Source organism: Lycorma delicatula, chromosome 8 (genome assembly GCF_047948215.1).
Source record: "Lycorma delicatula isolate Av1 chromosome 8, ASM4794821v1, whole genome shotgun sequence".
Taxonomy (NCBI): Eukaryota; Metazoa; Arthropoda; class Insecta; order Hemiptera; family Fulgoridae; genus Lycorma; species Lycorma delicatula.
The window spans coordinates 16483000-16510385 of record NC_134462.1 but is presented as its reverse complement, the minus strand read 5'-3'; the positions used below and the strand labels follow the sequence as shown (position 1 = coordinate 16510385).

General features: G+C 30.0%; 1 protein-coding gene across 1 annotated transcript in view; it reads left to right on the top strand.

The window, feature by feature from the left end:
* The window catches only part of LOC142328905 (uncharacterized), a 376489-nt gene that overhangs the window by 166915 nt on the left and 182188 nt on the right, over window positions 1-27386 (top strand). Inside the window, exon 3 of the mRNA XM_075373045.1 lies at window positions 14755-14878. Within this exon, the coding sequence (XP_075229160.1) occupies window positions 14755-14878 (124 nt within the window). The remainder of the gene's footprint in view (window positions 1-14754; window positions 14879-27386) is intronic.

Genomic DNA, 27386 nt, shown 5'->3' with positions numbered 1-27386 from the left:
ATTGCGGCTTTTGTTAATGGTAATGGACTACTGTATTGCTATTGTTTCGACTTGGGGATCCTCACAATGGTCTGGTTCATTTAATATTATACGTATAATGTTAAATAACTCCCACATGATTCGTCAGCCTACAGATAATTTTAGAGTAGTATTAATGCTGCAATTACCTTTAATTATTCTCATAAAATATACATCTGCACATACGCATTTTTTTTTTAGCTGTAATAGGGAAGAGTTGGTATAAGACAACAGTCTTTTAAATGTTTATTAAAAATAAAAAATATTTAAGTGTAAAAATTAAGGTATGAAGAGAAATTTTAAATTATACACTGAGATACCATTATTCAGATCAAAGATCAGGTTACCGAATCATTTTAAAAACTATTTCACTCCTTTGATTAGAAAAAAGGATTGTATAAATATGTCGCCTATTAATGTAGATTGTCTTCTAGTACGGGTAATTATCTAACCAATCTCTCTGAAAAATTAGGATTTCTATTGGATAGAAAAAAATGTGATGTGGACACTACATAACTTCCTTGTAAGTCTATTAAATTACATACACACGTTTTTTTTAAATGCAAATTTCATAAAATTTTTTATCATTAATAACTTCTGATATTTTTTCAATTTTTTTTTTTTTTTTTTTTTTTTGTTATTGGATTATTATTTATTGCAAAACTTTTTTTACAATCAGAGGTTAATATTAATACATCAATATATTTAAATTAGAAACAAGGTTAAAAAAAGGAGATGAAGTCGGATTTTATTTCATTAATTAAAATTTTAATTGGCTATATCTCTGGAACCAATGAAAATAAGTACCACTTATGATACATAACTGAAAAGTTCTCAATGAGGGCTTATTTTAAGAAAAAGTCCAAAATCCAATTTTTTTTTTTGATTTTGGGATTTTTTTCAAAAAAAATTATTTTATTTTAATTCTATTTTTTCAAAAACATATATTTCAATTATAAAAGTGAGGATTGTCTTTTTTAAATAAAATTTTTGATTATTTATATATGCAATGTAGGTAAAAAAATTGCCATAATAAAATTTTCTCTAAAATGTGTCTGTAGAAATTCAAAATTGGTATTTTTCACATATTCCCCCACCCTCTAACAAATTTTGAAAATTAATTAATATGATCAGTTGTAAATAGAAATATTTGAGCCATATTTGAAGAAAATCGGTTCGGTTAATCCTGAGATATAAGGCCAAAAGCACTGCAATATACATACATATGTTTTTTTAGACTAGATAATAAACCAGTTGGCTCCTCAAACGTAAAAACATGCAAAAAAACTCTCGATAACTCATTTTTGGACACGATTACCATACTTTCTCGTTCAATATAGGTATTCTAGCTATATTACCTTTTGTGGGAAAATAAAGGAAACATTTGTAAAAGGAAAAATCTTCAGTAAAACAACTTTAATAATACCAGAAATTTGAAGAAAACAGAAAATTTACCAGCAAAAAATGTTTAACTGAATGAAGTTAATTAAAATTTTAGAGAAGAGATATTGAATAGACAAGAAACAGATAAAGAAACTCATACAAAATAATAAAAGGTATTTATATTAAAAGTAAATTAATAATTTTAAATTAATCATCCCATCAATTTTTTCCTTTCTTTTATTAGTTTTTTTTTTTTTTGGTACTTTATATTTGTTTTTTTTAATTTAATTTAATTTTATTTTTTTGGAATTTTTTGGTATTTTCTGGTTTTAAGTTTAATTTTTAAGAATATTAATAATAATAATATGGTTGAACCATAGCGATCATGGTGGTGTGTCAAAAGTGTGGGTGGTAGATGGGTCCTTATCACATATATTTTTTTTCCTCTGGACATCAAAATTTTAAATTTTTGGAAAAAGGTATTTTACTGATGAATTTATAAAAACAGATTTAAGATAAAAATAGAGATTTCACCGATAATAAAACGAATTATTTATTTAGAGTTAATATGAATCGTTAATTTATTTACAGTTAATATGAATATGAATATGAGTTAATAGAATAATATGAATGAGTTAATATGAATTTAGAGAAATATGAATATTTAGAGTTAATATGGATCTGTAATGCGGTTATTTTAAAAAAAATATGTCCCGTGGTTATAATTTATTATTAAAAAGAATAAATTTAGATTTGATGAAATTATCCTGTCTTCCGTCTCTTCTATCGTGGTATAAAATTACAATTAAAACAAAATGAAATTATCTTGTTTTTAATAATTACGAGAATACGATGCATTAATGTATGCAAGCCACGTATTACCACTACAAACGAAATGCGTTATCTCATATTTCATTTTATGAAGAAAATAATGGTTGGTATTTATTTATTTTTTTAACTACGTTAAATTTTTAAGTAGTCATCAAAGGGAAATTAAATTAAAAAAAAAATACTGAGAGAAGACTTTTAGTGTTGATAAAATCAGTCAAATAAAAATTAATAAATAAATTTTATTAACTTAATTATCTTCTTTTTTTTTGTCTTCAGTCATTTGACTGGTTTGATGCAGCTTTCCAAGATTTCCTTTCTAGTGCTATTATTATCATATAACTCCTAATTAAAATAAATTAATAGACATACCAGTTCTCACCATTTACAACTTACAACTTCTGTAATTGCTGGCATCGTGGTTTACTTAAATAAATTTTAATTCAGTTTTATTTCATGAATATTTTTTAAATAAAATCAATTATAAATTTTTTAAAAATAAAATTAAATATATTAAACATCAAAAAAATGTATAAAAAAACTTTTCACTAAAAGTAAAAAGTTTCTAATTTTGACTAGCAACTCACTAACCTTTAATTTAAAGCTGACTAAAAAATTATAATTAGTAATTAAAATTGTATTATTCGTCTACTATATCCTCTTTTAATATCATGAAATAACTTTTCCTACAGTATTTTTTCATTCTTCTAATTGAGTGTTCTTGATATTTTTCTTTTCTACTCCTGGAAACGCTTAAATTTCTTAATATTTCTTCTTAAAGTTTTCCGTCCCACAAGGTCTTCGTTTTTAATCCCCGTTTCTTTTATGTCTTTTTTAACTTCTTTTATCAAATATCCATTAAATATTATATTTCTTTATCTAACAATGTCTCATAAGATTTCATTCTCCAAATCAATTTCTTTGTTATTTCTTTTTCTATACCCTCTATTACTTTTTAGATCACAAGATCTTTTTCAAAAGAATTTTCGTTTTTTCCTTTTTCAGTTCCATATTCTTTCCTGATTACGGATAAACAATCTGCTGGATATGAATATTCAGGTTTGATTACCGAGTTGTAATGTCTAATTTTTGTTTTTTTATTATATATATATATATCCTGTTATCAAGTAAAATGAATTTTGAAGTTTCAACAGCTAAGGAACCCAAAAAACCAGATGGTAATTTTCCCGATGTTAATGGTTGTATGTTCGGTGTTGGCCTCTAAATCACCTTATATCTCCAGAACTACTGGACCGATTTTGACCAAATTTGATCAGATTACTTCGATATATGGGACAGCATTAATGCCATTAAATTTTCAACTTAAAAGATCAAGGAGATGAGACAGTAGAGTAAGTACACCCTCAGTACATCGAGATTTTGCCTAATTAAGGTCAATTTCTCTTATGCACATTTGTTAACATTAAAAAAGAACAATAAAAAAAAATTTCAAATCGCATCCTCACCCCAAAAAATTCTGTTGTAGTCATCTGCTGTGTTGTGACGTCACATGAGAATGGTAGAATTAAATAAATAATATTTAAAGTGTAAAAAAATAAGTCAGGCTGGGTTACGAACTCGATCACCCGGTTGACTAGGTACCTGCTGCATTAAGCATCGCAGTTACATCGGTCTGCCAATTGTACAAGGAAAATTTATTGTATGTAAATTGTGAAATTACATTATTTTAGTTAGTGCCGACCGTCGCTGCTAGTACCGTCACATCCGCGCGAATTAGATACGGTATGCGCGCGCGCTTTAGTCAGAATCATTGAATTAAATAAAGGAAAAATATGTTATATTTAAATAAAATGATAAATATTTTAAATCGTTTGTGTATGTCCGTATAAGCCGTGCATCAGAAATAATCCACACTAGTAGGAGTTATTTGAAAGTGGGAAAGTCCTGCAACTGTGTTATCAGCTTTACTTTTTTTACTTTTTAATTTTCTTTTTAGGCCATTTTTATTTTGTTAATTTATTTTTTTATATTCCATTTAATTGCGTGAAACACAAATATAATGTTCCATTTATTTTAACTAGAAAATTTATAATAGGCCTAATTAAGAATTTTCCTTTATATAATAAATAAGGATTAAAAAAATTCGTCCATTTTGTAAAGAATAAAAAGTGAAAGTGTAAAAGAATACATAAAATTTTAATTAAGAACCTCCTATAATTTCTGTATTTGAAGTGGATTATAAATTGTTAAAATTTTATAAAAGTATTATTAATAAGTAAATATATTTTTGAAATGAATTGAATCAATAATAAAATGTCTGGAATGGCCTCGGTAGCTCAGGCAGTATCCTGATTGCCTTTTATATATAAGGCTTCCTTTTCAACTCTGGTAAAACGAATGAAATACATCGTAGTTATTAATTGATTATTAATCTTAGGAATTGATTGAACTTACAACTGATAAAAACAACTTTTGGGAAATTACTCAAAATGGATAAATGATAGCGGGAAGAAAGTGGATAGGAAATAGATAAAACAAGTAGATAAATAAATACTTTGGACGCATCATAACGAAAATCTTTTAATTAATCACAGATTAAATCTCAAATAGTTATTACAAACATAAAGAGAAACGTTTGTGCGATCGACTAGAAAAGGAGCTTAGGAAAAGACTAACTAATTGTTATATATGATGTATCGCTTTGTATGCAGTAGAAACATGCACACTTGAGAAAGGAAAAGAAAAGGTTGCAGAGGTTTGAGATATGATTATAGAGACGTATAGAAGGAGTGAAATAGGGGGAGATGATGCTATGAAAAGTTAGAACTCATACGTACATACGAATATTAGGAAATTTTCATTCCGGCTTTTTTGGTTCCTTAGATGTCAAAACGTCAAGATTTGGTGAAAACCACACATGCCGAATTGAATCAGTTACAATACTTTCCTTTGTAAAACTATAGTTCTGCTATACTGCTAGACGGGAAAGTGGAGAGGAAGATATCGGATGTTATAAAGAAGAGAAAACAAAATTGGATCGGCTATACCTTGAGAAGAGACTGTCTACTGAGGAATGATGTAAAGGAGATGGTGATGGGAATAAGAGGAAAAGGAAGAAGAAGTATCAGATGCTAAATAATAATATGGAAGGAAAGGAAGGCTACAATGGAATGAAGAGCTGAAAATCTAGAAACTTTGAGGTTCCTGTAGCCATGACTGCGACCTGCCGTAAGGCAGAACTGATAATGATGATGATGATGACGTATGATAGATCAGTAGTAATTTTTTAAAATTTACATATGTGTATTTTTACATTTTTATTTTATTTTATAAAATAACTAGCAGACCCGGCAATGCTTCGCTATTGCTATATATATATATATATATATATATATATATATATATAGAGAGAGAGAGAGAGAGAGAGAGTTTAAATGAAGAAAATTGAAAATTTGAGAAAAAATTAAAAAACTAAACTTCACAAATTTTACCTTTCATTTATTCTCCTTCCTCTTTTCCCTTTCCAACTTATCCCTTTCACCCTTCTCCTTCACCCCTCTCCAAGATTCCTTTTTACCCTTTCCCGTTTTCCTCTTTTCCCTTTCCAACTTATCCCTTTCACCCTTCTCCTTCACCCCTCTCCAAGATTCCTTTTTACCCTTTCCCGTTTTCCTCTTTTCTCTTTCCACCTTTTCCTCTTTTCCCCGTTTTCCCATTTGCCCGCGCGTAAATCGGTCCATTAGTTTTTTTAGTCTTTAGCGGACACACATACGAACATGCCTTTTATATATAGAATAAAAAAGTCTGTTTGTATATTTGTTTGTTTGTTTCGTAAATACCTCGACACTGGTCCCACCTAGCGGGTATAGTTTTTGCAAAATTATTTCACTAGCTATGCGCTAGTGTAGGGCTGCCATTTCATAATATATTTTCAGCTTATATATAAACCTATTGAATTAAAATATATCTGACTTTAATATTAAATGTAATCATTCACTGATTAAGTTTACATTTTAGGGTCTTTTTTTGTAAAAAAAATCTCCTTTTGTCTGCTCCACAATAAGAGTAAAGTTTGAAAAGTGTTAGTTTTTATTTGGCTTGTTGATATCTCCACATAAGCTTGAAGGTTGTGCGCAGTATATGGAAATGAAATTCTGTAACGTATGTAAAATGCCATCCCTGAAAGGGATTCGAACTCGGGATCTCCGTATGAAAGGCCAAGACGCGACCACTTGCGCCACGGAGGCCAGCGTGAATGGCCTAATAATGCATAAATTCAAACTGAATAAAAAAAAATATATAGTTCGATGAAAAAAGGGATATATTAGTATTATTAAAATAATCGGTATGTAATTTTTTTTCTAAAAACAATGCGATTTATATTTGCAGCCCAGCATATACAGAAATAATCTAACCAAGTTTGGTCAAAACTGGTCGAGTAGTTGTATAGATATAAGCTGATTAAAGTGCGACACCGAACACATACGTACATACGAATATTAGGAAATTTTCATTCGGGCTTTTTTGGTTCCTTAGGTGTCAAAACGTCAAGATCTGGTGAAAACCACACATGCCGAATTGAATCAGTTACAATACTTTCCTTTGTAAAACTATAGTTCTGCTATACTGCTAGACGGGAAAGTAAAACGTTATTGACTATTTTTAAAGCTTCGTAAATTTATTAATTAAATAAGAAATTACATTAAGAACAATAGTTTTTTAATATTTAAACGGCACTCATTTTTTTAAAACGATGTAAATGACTATTGCAATACCAGATATAACAGATGAAGTGGTGAACAGAAAATCGACCGATTAAAATTAGTAATCGATGCATACAATAAATCGATTGTAATATAGTGTAATCGATTGTAACTTACAATAAAAATGACTTCACAAACAATAAAAATAATTATTATCAATACATTTAATTACGATGTAGATACACTAATGAAACATATATAAATTTATTGAGTGTCAAATGATTTATTTGCACGAATAGTGTGAAGTTATCCATACCGTCCGAGATTACTAGCTCGAGGGCCGGCCGAGCTAATTATTAACACTAACGGCTACAGCTTTCCTAGATACTCTCTCCAACTATCATTCTGTAATTGGGTTCTAATTAACAAGATATTCTGGCCTGGCGATTCATGAATATAACGAGCTACAGGTAGACTAATTTCATGGACATGCCGAATTAAGAGAAATATGTCTAAGTAAATGAAAATATCACACGAATTAATAAAAATTGTCTCCAATTACCCTAATTTTCTTTCTTTATGTATTTTTAGTATAATTCCAAACAAAACTAGCAAATAAATTTCTAAAATATGTTTCCAGCAAAAGTTTTTAGGAAAGTAAATATTTTATAGTAAGTTTTAATTAAAACTTACGAACTTGTATTTAAATTGTTGGTTTATTCATACGTAATGTGTGGTATAGTTGTATTCAGAAGCAGTATTACATTATTTAACTCTGAAAATTCTAAATTACTTATTTTTTAAAAAAGAAAACGATAAATATAATATAATCTATACATATAAAAATCAATGTTTGTTTGTCTGTCTGTTCCAACTTAACTCGCGATCTACCGGACAGATTTGTCTAAAATTTTGCACACCTACACTTTGAAGCCCTGCGGTGCACATGGGCTAATGTTTTTGGACTTCCGAACATAACGAAATTTTACAACGAAATTTAAAACACTTTATTTCTTCCTTAAAGCTTATTAAATTTTCAAAATGACCTTGATTTTGAAGAAAAATTTAATTTTTTGCTAACATTTTTTTGAATTGATTAATTTTGAAAAGGGCCGAGGTTTTAACGTACAGTTATTCCTAAAAAATTTCAATCGATTTAGCGCACATGCATATGTAATTTTTACGATTCAATCATTTACAATTTTTTACAGCTGTTTAAAAACATAAATAAATAGCTGTTTTTGCTTATCACGTGTGTGTTACTAATTTAAAGTATGTAAACATTTAACTGCAATCTTTTAAATTCTGTGATCTTTTTTTAAAACATCATACCATGCCTAAAAGACATTCTTCGATCGGGAGAAATACAAAAAAAAGCACGTATGATGAAAACTGTTCGTGCGGCAGAGACTGAAGACGAAAGACAGTCAAGATTGGAAAGCGACCGAATACACACAGCCCAATCCCGTTCGACTGAAACAACTGAGCAACGGGAAATGCGATATGCCACTGTTACTGTACGTGTGACTGACTGCACCTGCCTCCGGTTACTTGACTAATAAATATAAAATAAAAAGATTGACCACCACGGGAAACGCAAGTAACCATATAGCGCGAGCGAAGCTGTGACTGGGAGCTAGTAAATAATAATAAAAGAATTAATAATATAAATATAATAATTTACCTCAATTATTTCGATTTCCTACTATTTTTAACTATCAGTTTAACGTAATCAATCATAATTGTTAAAACAAATGACTACATAAATTATAAAAGCTTAATAAAATAACAAACATTAAATCAACGTTATTTTGACAAAAAGAAAAGATTTTGCTGAATGAAAAACGTAATAAAATGGGAACAGTTTTCTAAATTCTAGCGTAGTTACGTTACAAATTTATCTCCCTCCATAATTTGATTAAGATAGGTTTACACAAAATAGATTTGTGTTATCTCATTACACCAAAAAAATACAATTTAATTTTAATGAAGTCTTAATTTAAAGTAGAAAAGTATCTAAAAGCGGTTAGGTACTTTTATACTGATGATTAAAAATGCTAACGATACTAAAATCATTTTAGTAAAAATTAAAACGAAAACAATGAAGACGAGTGATCTGACCGATACCAGATCGAGTATTTTAACCCTATTAACAGGTTGACTGTTATGAAACCGATTCTGGGTCTTCAGTTATATTTGCAGCTAGTTTATGAGACCCTTTTTGATGTCTTAGTATATTAATGATTTCCAACTGCTAAAGAACTTTATTAAATCCAATTTTTCAGGACAAAAACGTCATCTTGTTATAAAACAAATTACGACGATTCCAGAGGTATATTTACCTTCTTTGTGCATCGCTTATTAAAAGGTTACTAAGTTACTTCTCAAAAATTATAAATTTTACATTACTGTTGTAAAATAACAGCTGACTTTTATAAATAGATTTAATTTGTAAAAAATTGGTAAATGTATACAATTATGGACTCACCTCTGATTTTGATGAAATTTGTAACATACCGTATTTTAGAACTTGTTATTCGTTATAATTTTAATTATTCGTCACAAACGCCTTTCACCCATGTTATGTTCAGCGTAATTTGGTAATTCACCATTTTACACGTTATTTTCCGATTAAATAGTTTCAAATAAGTTAAGAATGAAATTACATTCACTAGGACTAAATTAGGGGATCTCCAAAACTAAATTAATCTCCAATTTAGTTGGAGATATTGGTAATGTGAAATATATATTATTTACGAACTAAATAGTTTGGTTTAAGTTTAATTTAATTAAATATAAGTAGGTTTAGGTCAAGTTTAAGGTTAGGTTACGTTTGGTAACTGACGATTCCGTGTACTGAATCGTACATATCAACTTACATATTAACTTCGTACGATATCAGCAAACAAACCTAACGCTCCTCGTTTAATTAACGTTAAATATTAAACTGAACGATTGTTAGGCTGAGTCCATAATTGTATTTAATAAACCAATTATTTAATCCCGTAATAATGTATATTACACTTGTACAGTGCTGAATTACTAAATTTTTGGTGAGGACACTGCGTAAATTACGAAGGACGTAACTCTGGGAAAAGGCGTTTCCAATGAATAATTTCATCTATAACGAATAACTTAGATGATAAATAATGTATAGTAAAAATTTCATCAAAATTAGAGTTGAGTCCATAATTAAATATGTAAAATTATCATCAAATAATTCTGTTAATTAGTTCGGCAAATAAGTTAAAAACCCAGTGTCGAAGTGAGTTATGCAAACGTATGTGCCTTGACTGTTTTCTTTTCTAAATCAATATTAGATAGAAATAATTGTAAATAAAGAAAAACCTGTAAATATTGTATGTAAATTCGGTACTTACGTATTAACGCCATCGCAGCTATAGCTTCATTTAAAAACAAATAGTCAATCGGATTTCGGTGGAAAATGAACAGCCTCTTAATTAATTTTAATAAATGGTTATTTATATTTATTTATTTTATAAATATAATTTAACCAAACTTAACCTACGCTCGCTAACCTTGACTAATTAACACCGTAATCTTTTGAGTATTTATTTAATAAATTTAATAATTATCGCAATTATTTATTATTTAAATAATCAAAACACTCCTGTTAATTAGTCAAGGTTAGCAAACGAAGCGAGCGTAGGTTAAGTTTGGTTATATATTTATAAAATAAATAAATATAAATAACCATTTATTAAAATTAATAAAGATACTGTTTTGAATCTATGTTAAACTCTATATCGGCCCATTTTCCACCGAAATCCGATTGACTACTTTGTTTTTTTAAAATAAAGCTGTAGCTGCGGTGGCGTTAATACGTAAGTACCATAAATTCTTTTAAATATTTTTTATGTACTGCTACTTTCATTAGAAATATATTTTTTTTTCAAGTCAAAGTTTCTATATTATTACAACGTGATAACAAAAAAAAAAAAAATTAATAATATAATAAACAAAATTGGATGTAAAGCTTTTCCCATGTGCGTTATGAACCGCACAAAACCAAATTCATAAATTTCAGTATTTCAGATAATTGAAACGTTATTTTTCCTTATATCACTGTTTTAGACAAAAATCGTGTTTTGTAATTATGACTCCCATTTAGTCTTATTTTCTGTATATATATTTTTTTGAAGAAACAATTTGTGTCTTACTCCCAGAAATGATACGGGGGCCAGTACGTCTTACTTTTTTATTATAATTACACAGAATTTAAGATAAATTTATATTGATTGAAAAGAAAAAAAATTGGAAAAATACTTTTATAACAATGTCAATCAAGTACTGCTATTTTAGATGTAGCAGTCAATCTGTCAAAACAGTTGTATTCTCTCAATAGTTCGCTAGAATTATTTATATATCTAGCTGGGGCAACGAGTTTGCAAAATACGATATAGTAAAATCGATTCGCGTAACTAAATCTACTTAAATAGAAGTACACGTTATAAGCGCTTTTATCCAGATTTTGCATTTGATATTTTTTGCGTTTATTAAAGGGAATTGTTTCTTCCTTTGAAGATAATTACAGTATGATAATATTAACAGTAACAATATTTATTTTGTATTTAGTTATAATTGACCTCTGTTTATTATTCTACTAAGGTTAATAAATAGTGTTCTTGTTGCATTGATTGTATTATTATATCTTATATTAATATTTCAACTTTCCAGCTGATGATTTTTAAATTAAGCTGTAAAATCTGAGCTTATTATATGTTGTTAAATTTATATGAATGTAAAGTTTGTAGGTGTATTATGACACTATAAAAAATTATACTTAATGTATAAATTATTATTTTAATTTTGGATATTATTAAATGTACATTTGATAATTATTGTTTTCTCTCCCGTAGCTTTTAAAGTAGAGAGATAAGAATGTATGGCAACGTAAAAAATAAATTGATTAATGTTCTTTAGTTGATAAAGAAATAACACTTTTATCTTATCACGAACCATTGTCATAATTCATACAGAAATTACATGGTTCATGTCCCCAATAGGATGGCCCAATAGAGATAGAAGTGAAAAAATGAAGAAATTTTTATAATTCAATGAGTTATAATATGGAATTATTTAATAACCTAATGCTACTGATGTAAATGTGGGTGCGCTTTTACCATACTCAGTAACTAACAACATTTTGTTTTGACTCGTACAACTACTTCTAATAAAACACAAAAATAATTGAAAAATAATAGTTTTACGTAATAATTTCCAATTACGGATTGTTAACCAGCTGATATTGACGTTTAGTATTGCAGCACATAATAATTCGGCTTTCTTCTTTTTAATTTAATTTAAATATAAATACAATTTAATTTAAATTTAATTACTTATAAAAATAATTATAAAACGAAATTTAATCCTAGTTTTTATTTAAGTAGTCTAAATATGGACATAAAATACGTTCTTAAATTAACGTGAAAAATAAATTATACTTAAAACAAATTTCCAACTGTCGATTAACACCGACAAGAAATATCTATGATAAAGACAAAGTTATCTGTTTGTGTTAACTGGATACTATAATGTTAAATGAGACGCAAGTCACAAAAGAAAATGGCTTAGAAATTCCCAAGAATTTCACAAACCATATGTCAGCGTTAGAGTGATCGGTTTCCCATCTCCTTCTTTACTCAGCCGAATAAACTACTGGAATCGGGATACTAAGTCCGCTAAAAACTCATGCGACATTTAACTCTACAGAAGAAACATTCACTCTATTCATCACTAGCCCTTTTATTCAATTCTTCACCACTAGTTTCAGAGCAAGCAATTTTCGTTAGATTCGCTTTCAACGCAGGTGTTTTACATACTACAGCTATAAGAACGACTGGCAGATTCTACAGTGTAACAAATTAATGTACTAATAACGGAAAGTGACTTTTCAAGTAGTTTATTTGATATTTCAATGTACAATTAAATCCGATGTACTTATCAAAATAATTAGTTCTAATTTTGAATTAAAATTAAAAAAAATCTGATGTGGACACCACATGACTTCATTGTACACATTTTTAGATGAACATAAAATTTTATTTCACTAATAACTTCTGATTTTTTTTTTTATTGTTATTATTGAATTATTATTTATTGTAAAAATTTGTTTAAAATCAAATGTTAATAATTATTATTAAATTAATGTATTTAAATTAAAAAATGGAAATGAAGTCTTAATTCGAACCGATGTGCCTTCCCCTTGTAACATAAAACATTTCAGTAATTAAAAGTTTATTTGGCTATAACTCTGGAACGAATGAAAATAAGTACTACTCATAGTTGAAAAGCTCTCAATGAGGGTTTATTACTGTAATTAAGAAAAGTCAAAAATCCAATTCTTTTGGATTTTGGGCTTTTTTGAACACTTTTGGTCAAGTCGATTGCAATCAAAAGGGAAGGTGCACAACTAAATGTTACAACAGTCCTAAATACAAAATTTCAACATTCTACGGCATACATTCTACTTGAGGGATGCGAAACAAAATTAATTATAAACTAATATAAAATAATGATACGGACATCACCAAAAATAATGTGATGCAGTGGTGTCCATCATAATGCAATTGTGTAACTTGTTCACTTTATTAAGGAATTGGAGGATCGTATCTCGTTTTCAAATGAAATACATTTAATTAAAGTGCAGCAAAAACTGTGTATATGTAATTTAATAGACGTACAAGGAAGTCATGTGATGTCCACATCAGATTTTTTTTTCAGTAAAACAAAGACTCCATCACATTTGGTTAAAATTTTGTTTAATATTATTTTCAAAATGAAAATAAATATTTTTTTCTTTTTTTTTGTTCACCCTACAGGAAAAATTTTGAAAAAAAATACGAGGGTTTTATTTAGTACTAAAAAGTATTTATTTCACTTTCAAAACTAATTAAAATAGGTAATTAATGTACCTATTAAACTAACAGTTGGATTTTTACATAATACATGTAAAAATACAGTCATGATATTTTCTTTTAGAAAAGTAATAAGGTCTCTGATATTTTCTTCTTTATGTAGGTAGTAGAAAAAACATAATTACATCTTGTTAACAGTTGTATGAATAATTGATTGCTCTTCATACATAACAACCTTTTATTTCATGTAAATGTGTATGTGTGTGTGTGTGTGTGTGTGTGTACGCGCGCGCTCACGGTTTAAAATATATATATATATATATATATATAATGTTTTCTTTACGTTAGTCGTGCTTATGTATTGTTTTTTTGGATACAACAACCCTGTTTTTGATAGAATTATACCAAAATTTAAAACTAATTTTCTATTCCTAAAAAAACGGAATGTAAGCTTTTAATGCTGCGACATGAAATATTATTACATTTTCCTATAATATTTAATTCTATGTATGTCATTATTGATTTTGGAAGAAAACAAAGAAGACAGAGTATTACAAAAGAAGAAAGAAATCTTTGGGTTAGAAGTTTACACTTTACTTTGAGCTCTAGTCAAACTTCCGGAATGAATACAAACAAAAACAATCATTTTGATAATAATTTCCAGACGCCGACTGGAAACGAAACTTTTTTCTTTACTGTCAACATAGTTTTATTTGAAATACGTGATTTTTTCCTGATTGGAAAAATTAATTTCTTTAAATTATAGCTCTATTAATTATAAAATAAAAAAAAATTATTTATATGCAACTTTAATTTTATTTTTTGTATAAATAATCTTTACAATTAAATTTTTACGTTACTTTTAATTCGATAGAAAAAAATTGTTACTTACAATTATATATATATATATATATATATATATATATATATATATATAAAAAACATTAAAATTTAATTTTTTATTTCTATTTTTTTTGTTTCAGGGATATTTCACCGTTATTGTCATTATAATGTCAAATTTTGTACATGAAGAAAGACATTACTGGAGTGGAAATACGACTGTACCACACAGTCATAGCTTTCTAGAACCCGGGAATATATCACCTAGTAAGTTAATTCATTTATAATTTTAATATACGATTATCAATTTTAATTTTTAAATATCCATGTTTTAATTAACATATTTTATAATTAACATACGTGGTTAGAATTTATTAGCCGGAGAAAAATAATATTGCTGAAAGTTGTATAACATTATTTACAGTTCAACAGTGGAATATTACGTTCAAAACTCATTACTGAAAGAAAACAAAAAATAATGATTTATTGTACAGCTTTATGTGTAATATATCTCTTTAATGTAGAATAGACTTTATAACAGCTCATTGTATAAAAATACTTATTTAAAGAAAGCGAATAATTTAATAATATGAATGTTTGCCGAAATTCTAGAAACAGAAGAAATAATTTTTATGATTTTTGGCTTTGGCATTGTATATGCATTCCGCTTCTTCGGATTTTTAAAAAAAAATTTAATTTCAGGAAAAATAAGAGTGAAATAATTAATTTCATAAGGTATTAACATTTTGCTTTCCTGACATCATAGTTCTATTGCTACGCTACAAGAAAGAAATTATAGTAAAAAAAATGGGATATTGTTTTTTTTTTCATTTCTCGACTTTTCATGACTTGGGAACCCCAAAAATAAAAATAAAGGGAGGTAATGTTCGTATGTACGTACGTGTTTTGGCGTGTTTGAATCTTAATGTTTGTACTACAAGGAAATGAACTCTTTAAAACAAAACACATCTATGTCGAATCTTTAACAAGAATGAGTGACTTGAAGGAACTGAAATTAAAAACATAACTACCTACCCGATAGGTTAAAAGTTGAATTCAACACGCAACCATAACATAACACAAAACAAAAAATAAAAATGAACTCAAAAACAAAACTAAATAAACAAAACACTACAAAAACCTCATCACACCAGAACAAAACCACGACACAGGATAGACTAAGCGGAACCCTAAATTCCCTCGGTATCCGTTCTCTTGCCAGGTACCCGATGAAACTTTTAACAATTACCCATTCGGTTTGGTTTTTCAAATTCTCACGGAGATCTAAAGTCGACCCGACAAATAGTTTCCGTGCGCAAAAAAAACCATTATTATAAAATACCAATTACCAAATACCAATAAGTAAATTACCAAAAACCAATTATTTAAAAATACCTTACGATAATGGAAAACAAAAAACCTTAAAAAACTAAAATATAATTTAAAGTAACAGGTAAATAACTCCTTCAACATAAATACATCAATTTATCATAACGATAATGAGGAAAAGACCCTCGAACCAAAACAAAAAAATAAATAATAAAAATAACCCTAAAAAAAAAATTAATGCGTCATCTAGTTGTCCACAATCTGGACACACACCTGAATCCACCAGGCCAAAACGCTGGAGTCTGTTTCGGAAGGTGCCATGACCAGAAAGAAATTGCGTCACATACCTGTTAGGGGGAACCCAAGGAGCGCCCCACAAACCTACAACGTCTGGGAAGAGATCATGCCATGGTATAACGCCCACCAATTGCCTCATCCCTTCTGGTCTGCCGTAAAGCATTACCATGCCGTTCTATCTCGTAATTTTTTCTGAAGTCAATTCACCTGACTTCTTAGCAACATAACGCTGCTGCTTTTCTGACGCAATTAAATCTATCGGTTTCACGCCTACAGTCACCAAGACTACCTCCCGTAAAACAATACGGTAACCTCACGTTACCATTAATAATATAAAGCGTTGAGCTCTTAATAATATATCTGATAGCTTTGAAATTTTAACCAATCCGCTCAAACAGGCGGCGCATATAGCATAATTGCCTCGCACACGTCCTTATATAGGATACTCATGTTCTTTTAAATTAATACTCCAATCAGGATTAAGAATACCAAAGAAGGTACGACATGACTTCTCCGTGACGTAATTAAGGCGCTTCTTGAACTGAAATTTCTCGTCAAGGAACACCCCAGGTACTTCTGAACTTGAACATATTTAATAGGAAGGCCTGATATCGAAACACAAACCTGACGTCTCACTGCCAAAAGAGCATCATCGTGGTCTTCTCCGGATTAACATCATCTTATGTTGATGACCCTACAACTCAAGTATCCTGCATGCCTGAGTAAGCAGCATTTTCGAACCGTGTGGGAGTTCCTTGATGCCGTTCCTTTGTTCACCCGGCGTCAGTAGTTTAACGGATATAATACTTCTACCGCTTGCTGTAGGAAGCTACCGTCGAGAAATGTCTGGCCATCGGTCAGACATAGCTCCAAGCGCTATAATATGGTGGACAGGTAATGCTGACGTTCAGCAACCTAGGAGTGACAGCAAATTGCTGTCCTTGACGGAATAAATTTTAAAGTATTGACAAGTCATATATTTTAGTAAGTATACGGGATGCGCCTATCCATTTTAATATGTGACAAGTGAGAGGTGGGACACGCAAGCGAGTGGCATAGGGCACCACACTTATTCCGCTCACGCAGTTAGGTAAGCTCTAGGAACTAATTAGGATATTAGTCGCTAAACCGGTTTGAGGAATAGTAGCCGTTTGTAGTACGGACATTCGGTCTTATGGTTAAGGGCGACCGGTGGGATTGTGGTGAGAGAAATGCCTGACAAACAAAAAAAAAAAAAAAAAAAAATTCCTGGGTGGCTCGGAACTCAACCTCTATCCGCGAGCTTCCTTCGGACAGCAGGAGTCCATCGTCGGCATAAGCCACGATGAGGCAAGGCATCCGCCGGGCAATCTTAACCGCAGAAGGGAATCAAACTTCACCACCCACAACAATAAACCCAACACGCTGTCCTGAGAATAACCCTTGGACAGAATCTTGCCTACTTCATGCCTTTTCTTTCTTTTTCCTCTTTAGCCTCCGGTAACTACCGTTTAGATAATACTTCAGAGGATGAATGAGGATGATGTGTATGAGTGTGAATGAAGTGTAGTCTTGTACAGTCTCAGTTCGACCATTCCTGAGATGTGTGGTTTATTGAAACCCAACCACCAAAGAACACCGGTATCCACGATCTAGTATTCAAATCCGTGTAAAAATAACTGGCTTTACTAGGACTTGAAACTTGCTTTACTAGTAACTTTCGACTTCCAAATCAGCTGATTTGGGAAGACGCGTTCACCACCAGACCAACCCGGTGGGTTGCCTACCTCATGCCTGCCTACGCGGTGCAGCACATGCCGATGCCTAAAGTAACTTTGTATTACTCGCAGTTCACTCTCCGTGCATTGTCTCTTTTGTAATTTATAAACGGCAGCAGAAGGCCATCACAGGTTATTAAACGCACCGGAAATGCCCATGAAATTCCCACGACACATTCCTCTTCGCTAGTTCTTTCTGCACTCATCGCGCGGAGTATGGCGTCCTCGGTATCCTTTCCGGGACGAAATCCGTAAAGATTTTTTCCTCAGTAAACTTTGTGAGATAGTATCTCATTAATACACAGGTATAGAACCTTTTCGATGACCTTATCAATAACCCGAGAAAACGTCAAGGGTCTATTCGACGAAGTAAACGGGATCCTTGTCGCCTTCTTTAAACAACAGTTTAATAATGCCCTTCTTCCAACATACCGGGAAATATCCACAAATCAGTTTAGTTTTAGGAATGAGATCACTATTGGTGTACTAAAGACCACTTTTAAAATTAGCTGAGAAAAATATTAAATCTCCGCCATTTTGGTTGCGATTGTCATAGAACGATGAGTTTAGTAAAAATCTTTGTTTTTTAATGCCTTTTAAATTTGCTTGTTACATCCTATTCTTTTTATTTAAAATTAAAATTGCTTAATTGGTTTCCATGATGGCTAATGGCAGTCACAAAGAAAAATAGATCTTTCGAGGTAGGAACATTGGCTAAATTTCACTTTTCTATGTTGAACTGTTGAAAAATTATACATAATATGTATTGTGTATTATTACATATTATGACAATCCTGAAAGGATATATGTATATATACATATACACAAGGTATATATCTTTTATTTTATTTTACACGCGAATTTTCATTTTTTAATTAACTCGCTAAGGATGAAAAATCCCACGTTCCACGATCAATATTATAAAAGAATATAAATATTATAATAAATATATATATATATATATATATATATATATATATATATATATATATACATGTAAAAGAATATATATAATAATATAAGGAAGAATTTTCTAATTTTATACTTTTATTATACAATACAGTCCTATTATATTAATATATAAAGGCTTATTAAATTTATTATTCACAAATGAATACGGTAGAGTTCTCCCACGGATGCATATAAATAAATACATTCATTACGTAGGCACTTTCAAACGCACCAATACAGATGATCTTGTTAAGAACACAAACGAGCAGACAAGAAAAATGAAAGTTAAAACTTCCTTCAAGTTTATCTAGCAGACTACGTAGAAATAATTACAATGAAATAACAACGTATAATAAATTCGCTTACGTAATATTAATCCTTAATAAAAATTAAACATTATATACATGTTTAAAGGAAATTCTTAAATCAGCAGAAGCAAACTTAGGCGGAATAAAGAGAACTGGTAGAAAACCTTGGGTTTCAGACGATATATTGCAGCTGATTGGATGAACGTAGAAAATATAAGAATGCTAGTGATGAAGAAAGTAAAAGGAACTATCGGCAATTAAGAAATGCTACAAACAGGAACTGCAAACTGGCGAAAGAAGAGTGGATTAAAGAAAAGTGTTCAGAAGTGGAAAGAGAAATAAACATTGGTAAAATAGACGGAGCATACAGGAAAGTTAAGGAAAATTTTGGGGTACATAAATTAAAATCTAATAATGTGTTAAACAAAGATGGTACACCAATATATAATACGAAAGGTAAAGTCGATAGATGGGTGGAATATATTGAAGAGTTATACGGAGGAAATGAATTAGAAAATGGTGTTATAGAGGAAGAAGAGGAAGTTGAGGAGGATGAAATGGAAGAAACAATACTGAGATCTGAATTTAAGAGAGCATTAAAAGATTTAAATGGCAGAAAGGCTCCTAGAATAGACGGAATACCTGTAGAATTACTGCGCAGTGCAGGTGAGGAAGCGATTGATAGATTATACAAACTGGTGTGTAATATTTATGAAAAAGGGGAATTTCCATCAGACTTCAAAAAAAGTGTTATAGTCATGATACCAAAGAAAGCAGGGGCAGATAAATGTGAAGAATACAGAACAATTAGTTTAACTAGTCACGCATAAAAAATCTTAACTAGAATTCTATACAGAAGAATTGAGAGGAGAGTGGAAGAACTGTTTGGAGAAGATCAATTTGGTTTCAGGAAAAGTATAGGGACAAGGGAAGCAATTTTAGGCCTCAGATTAATAGTAGAAGGAAGATTAAAGAAAAACAAACCAACAAATTTGACGTTTATAGACCTAGAAAAGGCATTCAATTACGTAGACTGGAATAAAATGTTCAGCATTTTAAAAAACGTTAGGGCTCAAATACAGAGATAGAAGAACAATTGCTAACATGTACAGGAACCAAACAGCAACAGTAATAATCGAAGAACATAAGAAAGAAGCCGTAATAAGAAAGGGAGTCCGACAAGGATGTTCCCTATCTCCGTTACTTATTAATCTTTACATGGATCTAGCTGTTAATGAAGTTAAAGAACAATTTAGATTCGGAGAAACAGTACAAGGTGAAAAGATAAAGATGCTACGATTTGCTGATGATATAGTAATTCTAGCCGAGAGTAAAAAGGATTTAGAAGAAACAATGAACGGCATAGATGAAGTCCTACGCAAGAACTATCGCATGAAAATAAACAAGAACAAAACAAAAGTAATGAAATGTAGTATAAATAACAAAACTGGACCGCTGAATGTGAAAATAGGAGGAGAAAAGATTATGGGGGTAGAAGAATTTTGTTATTTGGGAAGTAGAATTACTAAAGATGGACGAAGCAGGAGCGATATAAAATGCCGAATAGCACAAGCGAAACGAGCCTTCAGTAAGAAATATAATCTGTTTACATCAAAAATTAATTTAAATGTCAGGAAAAGATTTTTGAAAGTATACGTTTGGAGTGTCGCTTTATACAGAAGTGAAACTTGGACGATCGGAGTATCTGAGAAGAAAAGATTAGAAGCTTTTGAAATGCGGTGCTATAGGAGAATGTTAAAAATCAGATGGGTGGAGAAATTGACAAATGAAGAGGTATTGCGGCAAATAGATGAAGAAAGAAGCATTTGGAAAAATATAGTTAAAAAAAGAGACAGACTTATAGGCCACATACTAAGGCATTCTGGAATAGTCGCTTTAATATTGGAAGGACAGGTAGAAGGGAAAAATTGTGTAGGCAGGCCACGTTTGGAATATGTAAAACAAATTGTTAGGGATGTAGGACGTAGAGGGTATACTGAAATGAAACGACTAGCACTAGAAAGGGAATCTTGGAGGGCTGCATCAAACCAGTCAAATGACTTAAGACAAAAAAAAAATATTTAAACCTAAATTTAAAAAAATAAATAAATAAAATTATAGATTTATGCTTTCATAATAATTCCTGGCATGGAATTACTTCATTAAATTTTTGCTAATATTCAAGTATCTTATTTAAAAAAATATGTATTTTTATTCAAAATAAAAATAAATACATGTAATCAGAAACATTGTGATTTAAAAATTTGAAAATTTAAAATGACCTGTCATTTTAAAACATGAAAACATTAAGTTCATTATATTAATTTATTTCGTAAAGAATGACAGTTTAATAAACTGAGTGTCAAATTTTATTAAAAGAGCCAAATTGTATATTTAGATATATATTCTTCGAATAAAACCAAAAAAACTGACAGATAAATGGAAAATGAAACTTTTTTGGACGTTTACAGAAACGTTTTCCTTCATATTTGTATGAAAAATCGCTTTCCATGTATTTTTGGCAACATAAATAATTTTTTTATTTCGTTTGGTACGTCATTTTATAGATTACGAGGAATGGATAGTTATGTTACACCACGCATAAAACAGAAAGTGCTCCACGCATCGCAAGTTTAAAAATAGTAAAATTTAAAAAAAAATAGATCTGATTCAAATTGTTATTAATTTTTTAAATATAAGAAACCATGAAATAATGTTAAGTAAATACATAAAGATATTAATATAAAAAATAACTGAAAGATATTAAAAATTCAGAAGGTTATAATGAAAACTATTTAAGCAGATATACATGACATATTAAAAAAGTTGTATCTAAAAGGAAATAATAATTTACTAACGCACATTCATTGCCAATTTTAAATTACTAATTTAATTCCAATTTTAATTTCCCAATTTTTTTTAATTAGATTTTAAATAAATTTATGAGAAGCTTTTATTAATCGGTTCGGTAATTTATTAAAATTAGCAACAGAAGTATAGTATGGACCTTCTCGTAAGCCGAAGTTTCGTGTTGAGTTATTGGAAAACAGTCCCGTTTTCTGTTTTCATAGAAGTGGATATTATTATACTTTAACAATAAGGGTCAATTATATATATAGAACAGTGACGGATAAGTTAATATTTTTAAATTTCTAAATATAGAATTATTTAAAATATAGAACTTTTTTAATTTTTATTATTAAATACGTTTAAAAGTGAAATCAGTATACTAATTTTAAATATACAATCATTTAAGTCATCATTCAAATACTTGTAAATACATGAAGATATTAATATAAAAAGTTTATAAACTAGGAATGAGGTGAACATATTTTATAAATATAAATTATATTGTTATCTTTGTCCACTTACACAAATTTTGTATCGATTTCTTTCAGAAAAAAATGCAAACAGGAGATTTTTTAATTAATGAAATTGAAATAAAAAATTAATTTTTTAAAAGCATTTTTATGGTTTTTTAAGAAATATTTTTTACAAATAAATATTTTTTTTTATAAAAAAATATTTATTAAGAAATACATTTTTTTAAATATATATGTTTAAGATATATTCTTAAAATATATATTTAAAGAATTTTTGCAAAATTATTTTAAATTCTAAACAAGGTGAAAACAGCACACGCGCGCGCGCGCGCGCACGAACGCACACACACAGAGAGAAAGAGAGAGAGAGAGCCTGAAGTTTTTTTTTAAATAGACACATGAAAACAATCAATTTAATCGATCATTTACATATATAATTGTGAATGAATGTTAAAAACCTGTGGGATAAAAAAAACACGAAAAATATCGAATGAAAGAGTTAAAATAACCAGGAAAACACTGAAAAGGCGGTGGATGGTTCACCATCATATAAATAAATAAAAGAGAAAAAAAATGCAGCTACATTGTCACCAATAGGAGGGAGACATTTTTGTTCATATGTATCGGCATTTTTTTATTACAGCCCTGCAGCTTACAATCAATTTTTTTTCAAACCAACTATTATTATTAAAATTATATATATTGCCTCGGTCTACTCTAGGTGCCAAACCTTTTTTTTTTTTTTAGAATGGACTTTATTATTATTATTTTTAAAAAAAATAATTAAAAATTTATACATATAGACTTCTCGTAACTCAATAATATAATCATCTTTTATTTATCCATTTAATTCTGTAATTACTTTAATTCCTAGCTCTTCTTTAAAGATTGAAAAACATAATTTTATAAAATTGAAATATTTTTTTTTAAAATAACTGACTGTTTAAAGGATTTATTGTTATATCATTTTTAAAAACTGTGAACATAATTATTGTTCTGAATAATATGTTTTAACTTTGTTACAATGCCTTATTGGATGATATTCGTATATCACACCCTTTCAAGCACAATCAACTCTTTCTACTTTGTAGTATTCATATGAATGAATATTTCTTATATTCATGTATGAAATGAAAAATATTCATGCATGTTGCGAAAATTCATGTAAGAAACATCTTAATAAAAAGCTCACCATGCAACATAAAAAACAAAACGGCAGTTATTTTGTTGGCCCTAACTGGGCCAGCAAATTTAAAGGACGGCATACGTTATAGAAAATGAGAGGCACAACAGGCGTTATAGGACAAGCGTGACCGATAACAACGTTCGATTGATCATTAACTACATTTAAGTCAATCGGCATCTTGTGATTGATAAAATTGCTTTGTAAGAGGGTATCTATCATGGAAGTGACTATCCCATTATCACAAAGCAAAGTGTTTCGCAAAGTCTATGGGAAATGAGTTCCAAGAGAATTTACAAAAGTTCAGAAACAGTCAAAAAGAAATTTGGTGAAGAGTCCTGAATAAATTTCAACGAGAGGGAAACAAATTTTTGCATTGAATAGTCACATGTGATGAAACAAGGGTTCATCACCTCTCGAATCGAAATCGGTGTGTGTGGATTGGTGGAGGAATTTACAGCTTGTCCTTTTTTTTTCCTGTTTAGCCTCCGGTAACTACCGGAGATAAATTTTAGATAAATACTTCAGAGAATGAATGAGGATGATATGTATGAGTGTGAATGAAGTGTAGTCTTGTACATTCTCAGTTCGACCATACCTGAGATGTGTGGTTAAATGAAACCCAACCACCAAAGAACACCGGTATCCACGATCTAGTATTCAAGTCCGTGTAAAAATAGCTGGCTTTACTAGGACTTGAACGCTGGAACTCTCGACTTCCAAATCAGCTGATTTGGGAAGACGCGTTCACCACTAGACCAACCTGGTGGGTTGTTGTATAGGTGGAACCGTTTACACCAGCTGGAAAATACCTAGCAACCATCTTTCGGGTTTGGAATGGCGTATTGCGTCAATTTTCTCTACGAACGTCAAACTGTGGATGCTGCGTAATGCTGCCAGCTCTTTGACAAAATGAAAACCGCCTACAGAAACAAAAGTTGCAATCAGCAGATCCTTTACGATAATGCTAAGCCTTACATATTCGTTACCACTCGGGATAAATTGGACGAAATTTACCGGGAGACTATAGAACATTGCCCGTAACAATCCAGATTTATCCTCCTGCGGTTTTATTTTGTTTGAATCATTGAATGAGTCACTGGGAGGAATCGATTCCAGAGCGACAATGAAAAAGAGGAATTCATAGGTACTAATTGGTAACACTTTCTTCAATTTTTATGAAAGGATTCACAAGTTCCCCACGTGCTGTGAAAAATATGTTGATTTTCTACAGGAAAACGTAGAAAATCAATAAATATGTACTGCCAGTTTTATTCAGAACTAATAAATGTTGATTCATCTAGAATAATTCTAAAAGTAAATTTTATATATATACGTTCACTAAAGGGCATTTGTATGTGTGTCTGTTCCCTTAGCTTAACACCGGAATGTACCGATCATTAGCGGAAAATACCGATCCGTTAGTATCAAGTTCCTACTATTCTTTGGATAAGAGCCTTATACTTCTCTAAGTAAAATTTTTTATATCACCAACCATTGACCTAGGGAGTGGAAAAAATGGGGTTTCGAAGACAAAAACATTACCAAATAATTTTGTCTGAAACGATTTTTGATATGACCAACCCTTACGTCAAGAAATGACCAAAATATTGTTGGAATTATAAGAAGAAGAGGTTTCTCATATGCTAAACATGTGAAACTTGTTTACATATGAAACCATTATCGTACTGAGTGAATTTAAACTACCGTGACTTAGTACAGTATATTTTAATTTTTGTAAGTGACAATACTTTGTGGGTAATGTAGGTTCTATTGTATTTTCAGATCATTTCAACGTTACTGCGATTACATATATACATGTTTTTAAATAAAACTTTCTGAAAACATTGTCTTTTTTTATCAATATAAAGAGACAAACCTAGAATACCTCCCACTAGTCCTCAAATAGGTGTGTACTCAAGCAGTTCAGGAAAAATTCACTTTCAGTCTTGATAAATTTAGCACTAGCTTGTAGTCTAATGAGAAAACGTAGTGTTCGTAAAACATAGAAAGTAATGTTTGATACGAGCTAGAACAATCCGAGTTCACCTACCCCTATTCTGCCCGGGTGAAATCTACCTCCTCCTTTCGGTGTGTCGAAAGGAATTTTTTTTCAACATCATGGTACCACCGTGAAAAGCAGCTGCGTCGATTATAACAAGATTTATTTCAATCGGATTAATAGGAAAAATGTTATACACGAAAAAACATACGGGTCGAATACACAACCTTCCTTTTTTGAAGTCAGTTAATAAAAATTGCTCAGTAATAGGCAATATATAAAAATAAAAAGGAATCTTTTAATCGAGCAATAAAATTACTTAAAATATTTTTCTATATGAAAATCATCACAATATTACAAAAGTATCCCCTAATAATTCGTTTAATAAATGTTTTACAAAATTACAATACAACTGAAATTACTAAAATCAATAATCATACCGTCATGTTTTATATTTAAAGTGGATCAAATGTTTTTATTAATAATTGCTTATTGAAAACTAAATCTTTTAATATCACCAACAGTCAAACTATCAATGTACTTCTCAATTTCATTTATTAGTTTCACTGAATAAACATGAAAAGACTTATTATAAATAGTCGTTTGATAACGGGGAACTTGCAATAAATAAACAGATGCTTATGTCTCCACTCGATGCAAATTCCTAATCCTTGTATAATTTACCATTAAACATAATGGTTGTTCATTAAGTAAAATATTAAAAGCCAAAAAATAGCAACATAATAATCACGTAGTCTATTCATCTTTAACCAATTCATAGATATATGATGTCACATGACAGTCAAAAGGCAGTGTTAAAAAAACTATTAGAACAATCCTCGTTGTTAAATTATTTTGTTAAAAACAATGTTACAACATAACATCGAATAATGTAACTAATCTTTGAGGTAAATTTCATAAGAAAGCTACCTACTGTAATGGGTACCATGATTCGACTTCCAAAAAATTTCGACATATCTTCGCGTTTCACATCCCCCAGACCCCAAAACCACCGTCAGCTCAAAAGTTTATGTATATCTGTAGATATATGTACTCTCTTGTGAGCACTATAACTGCCGTAATTTTGCGCCAGTAAATTTCAAATTGTACCCTAAAAATAACTCGATCCAAAATTTCGGTAGAGTTCATTAACGGCTAAAATTGGACCCTGTTGGTGGTAATGGGAGGGGGAGCTTTTTAAAAAAAAAAACAAAATATCGCTATAACTTTCTTATTAAGTAAAATATCGAATTCGTTTAAAGTTTTACTATTCTTTGGATAAGTAAATTTTTTGATATCACCAACCATTGGCCCAGAGGGTGGAAAAAATGGGGTTTCGAAGACAAAAAACATCAGACCTCCCTTAATAGATACAGTATCGAATCGGTTTAAAGTGGTTGTTAGTCCTCTAAACATTATCTAAAAATTTTGTCTGAAACGATTTTTGATATGACCAATCCTTATGGCAAGGGATGACCAAAATGTTGCTGGAATTGGTTAAGATGAAACTTGTCGTATGGTAAACACGTGAAACTTTTTTCACATGCAGCCATTGTCGTACTGAGTAAATGTGAACGTTTTCTTAACTTTAAGGTAGACATTTTTTTTATCTCCTACTTAGCACC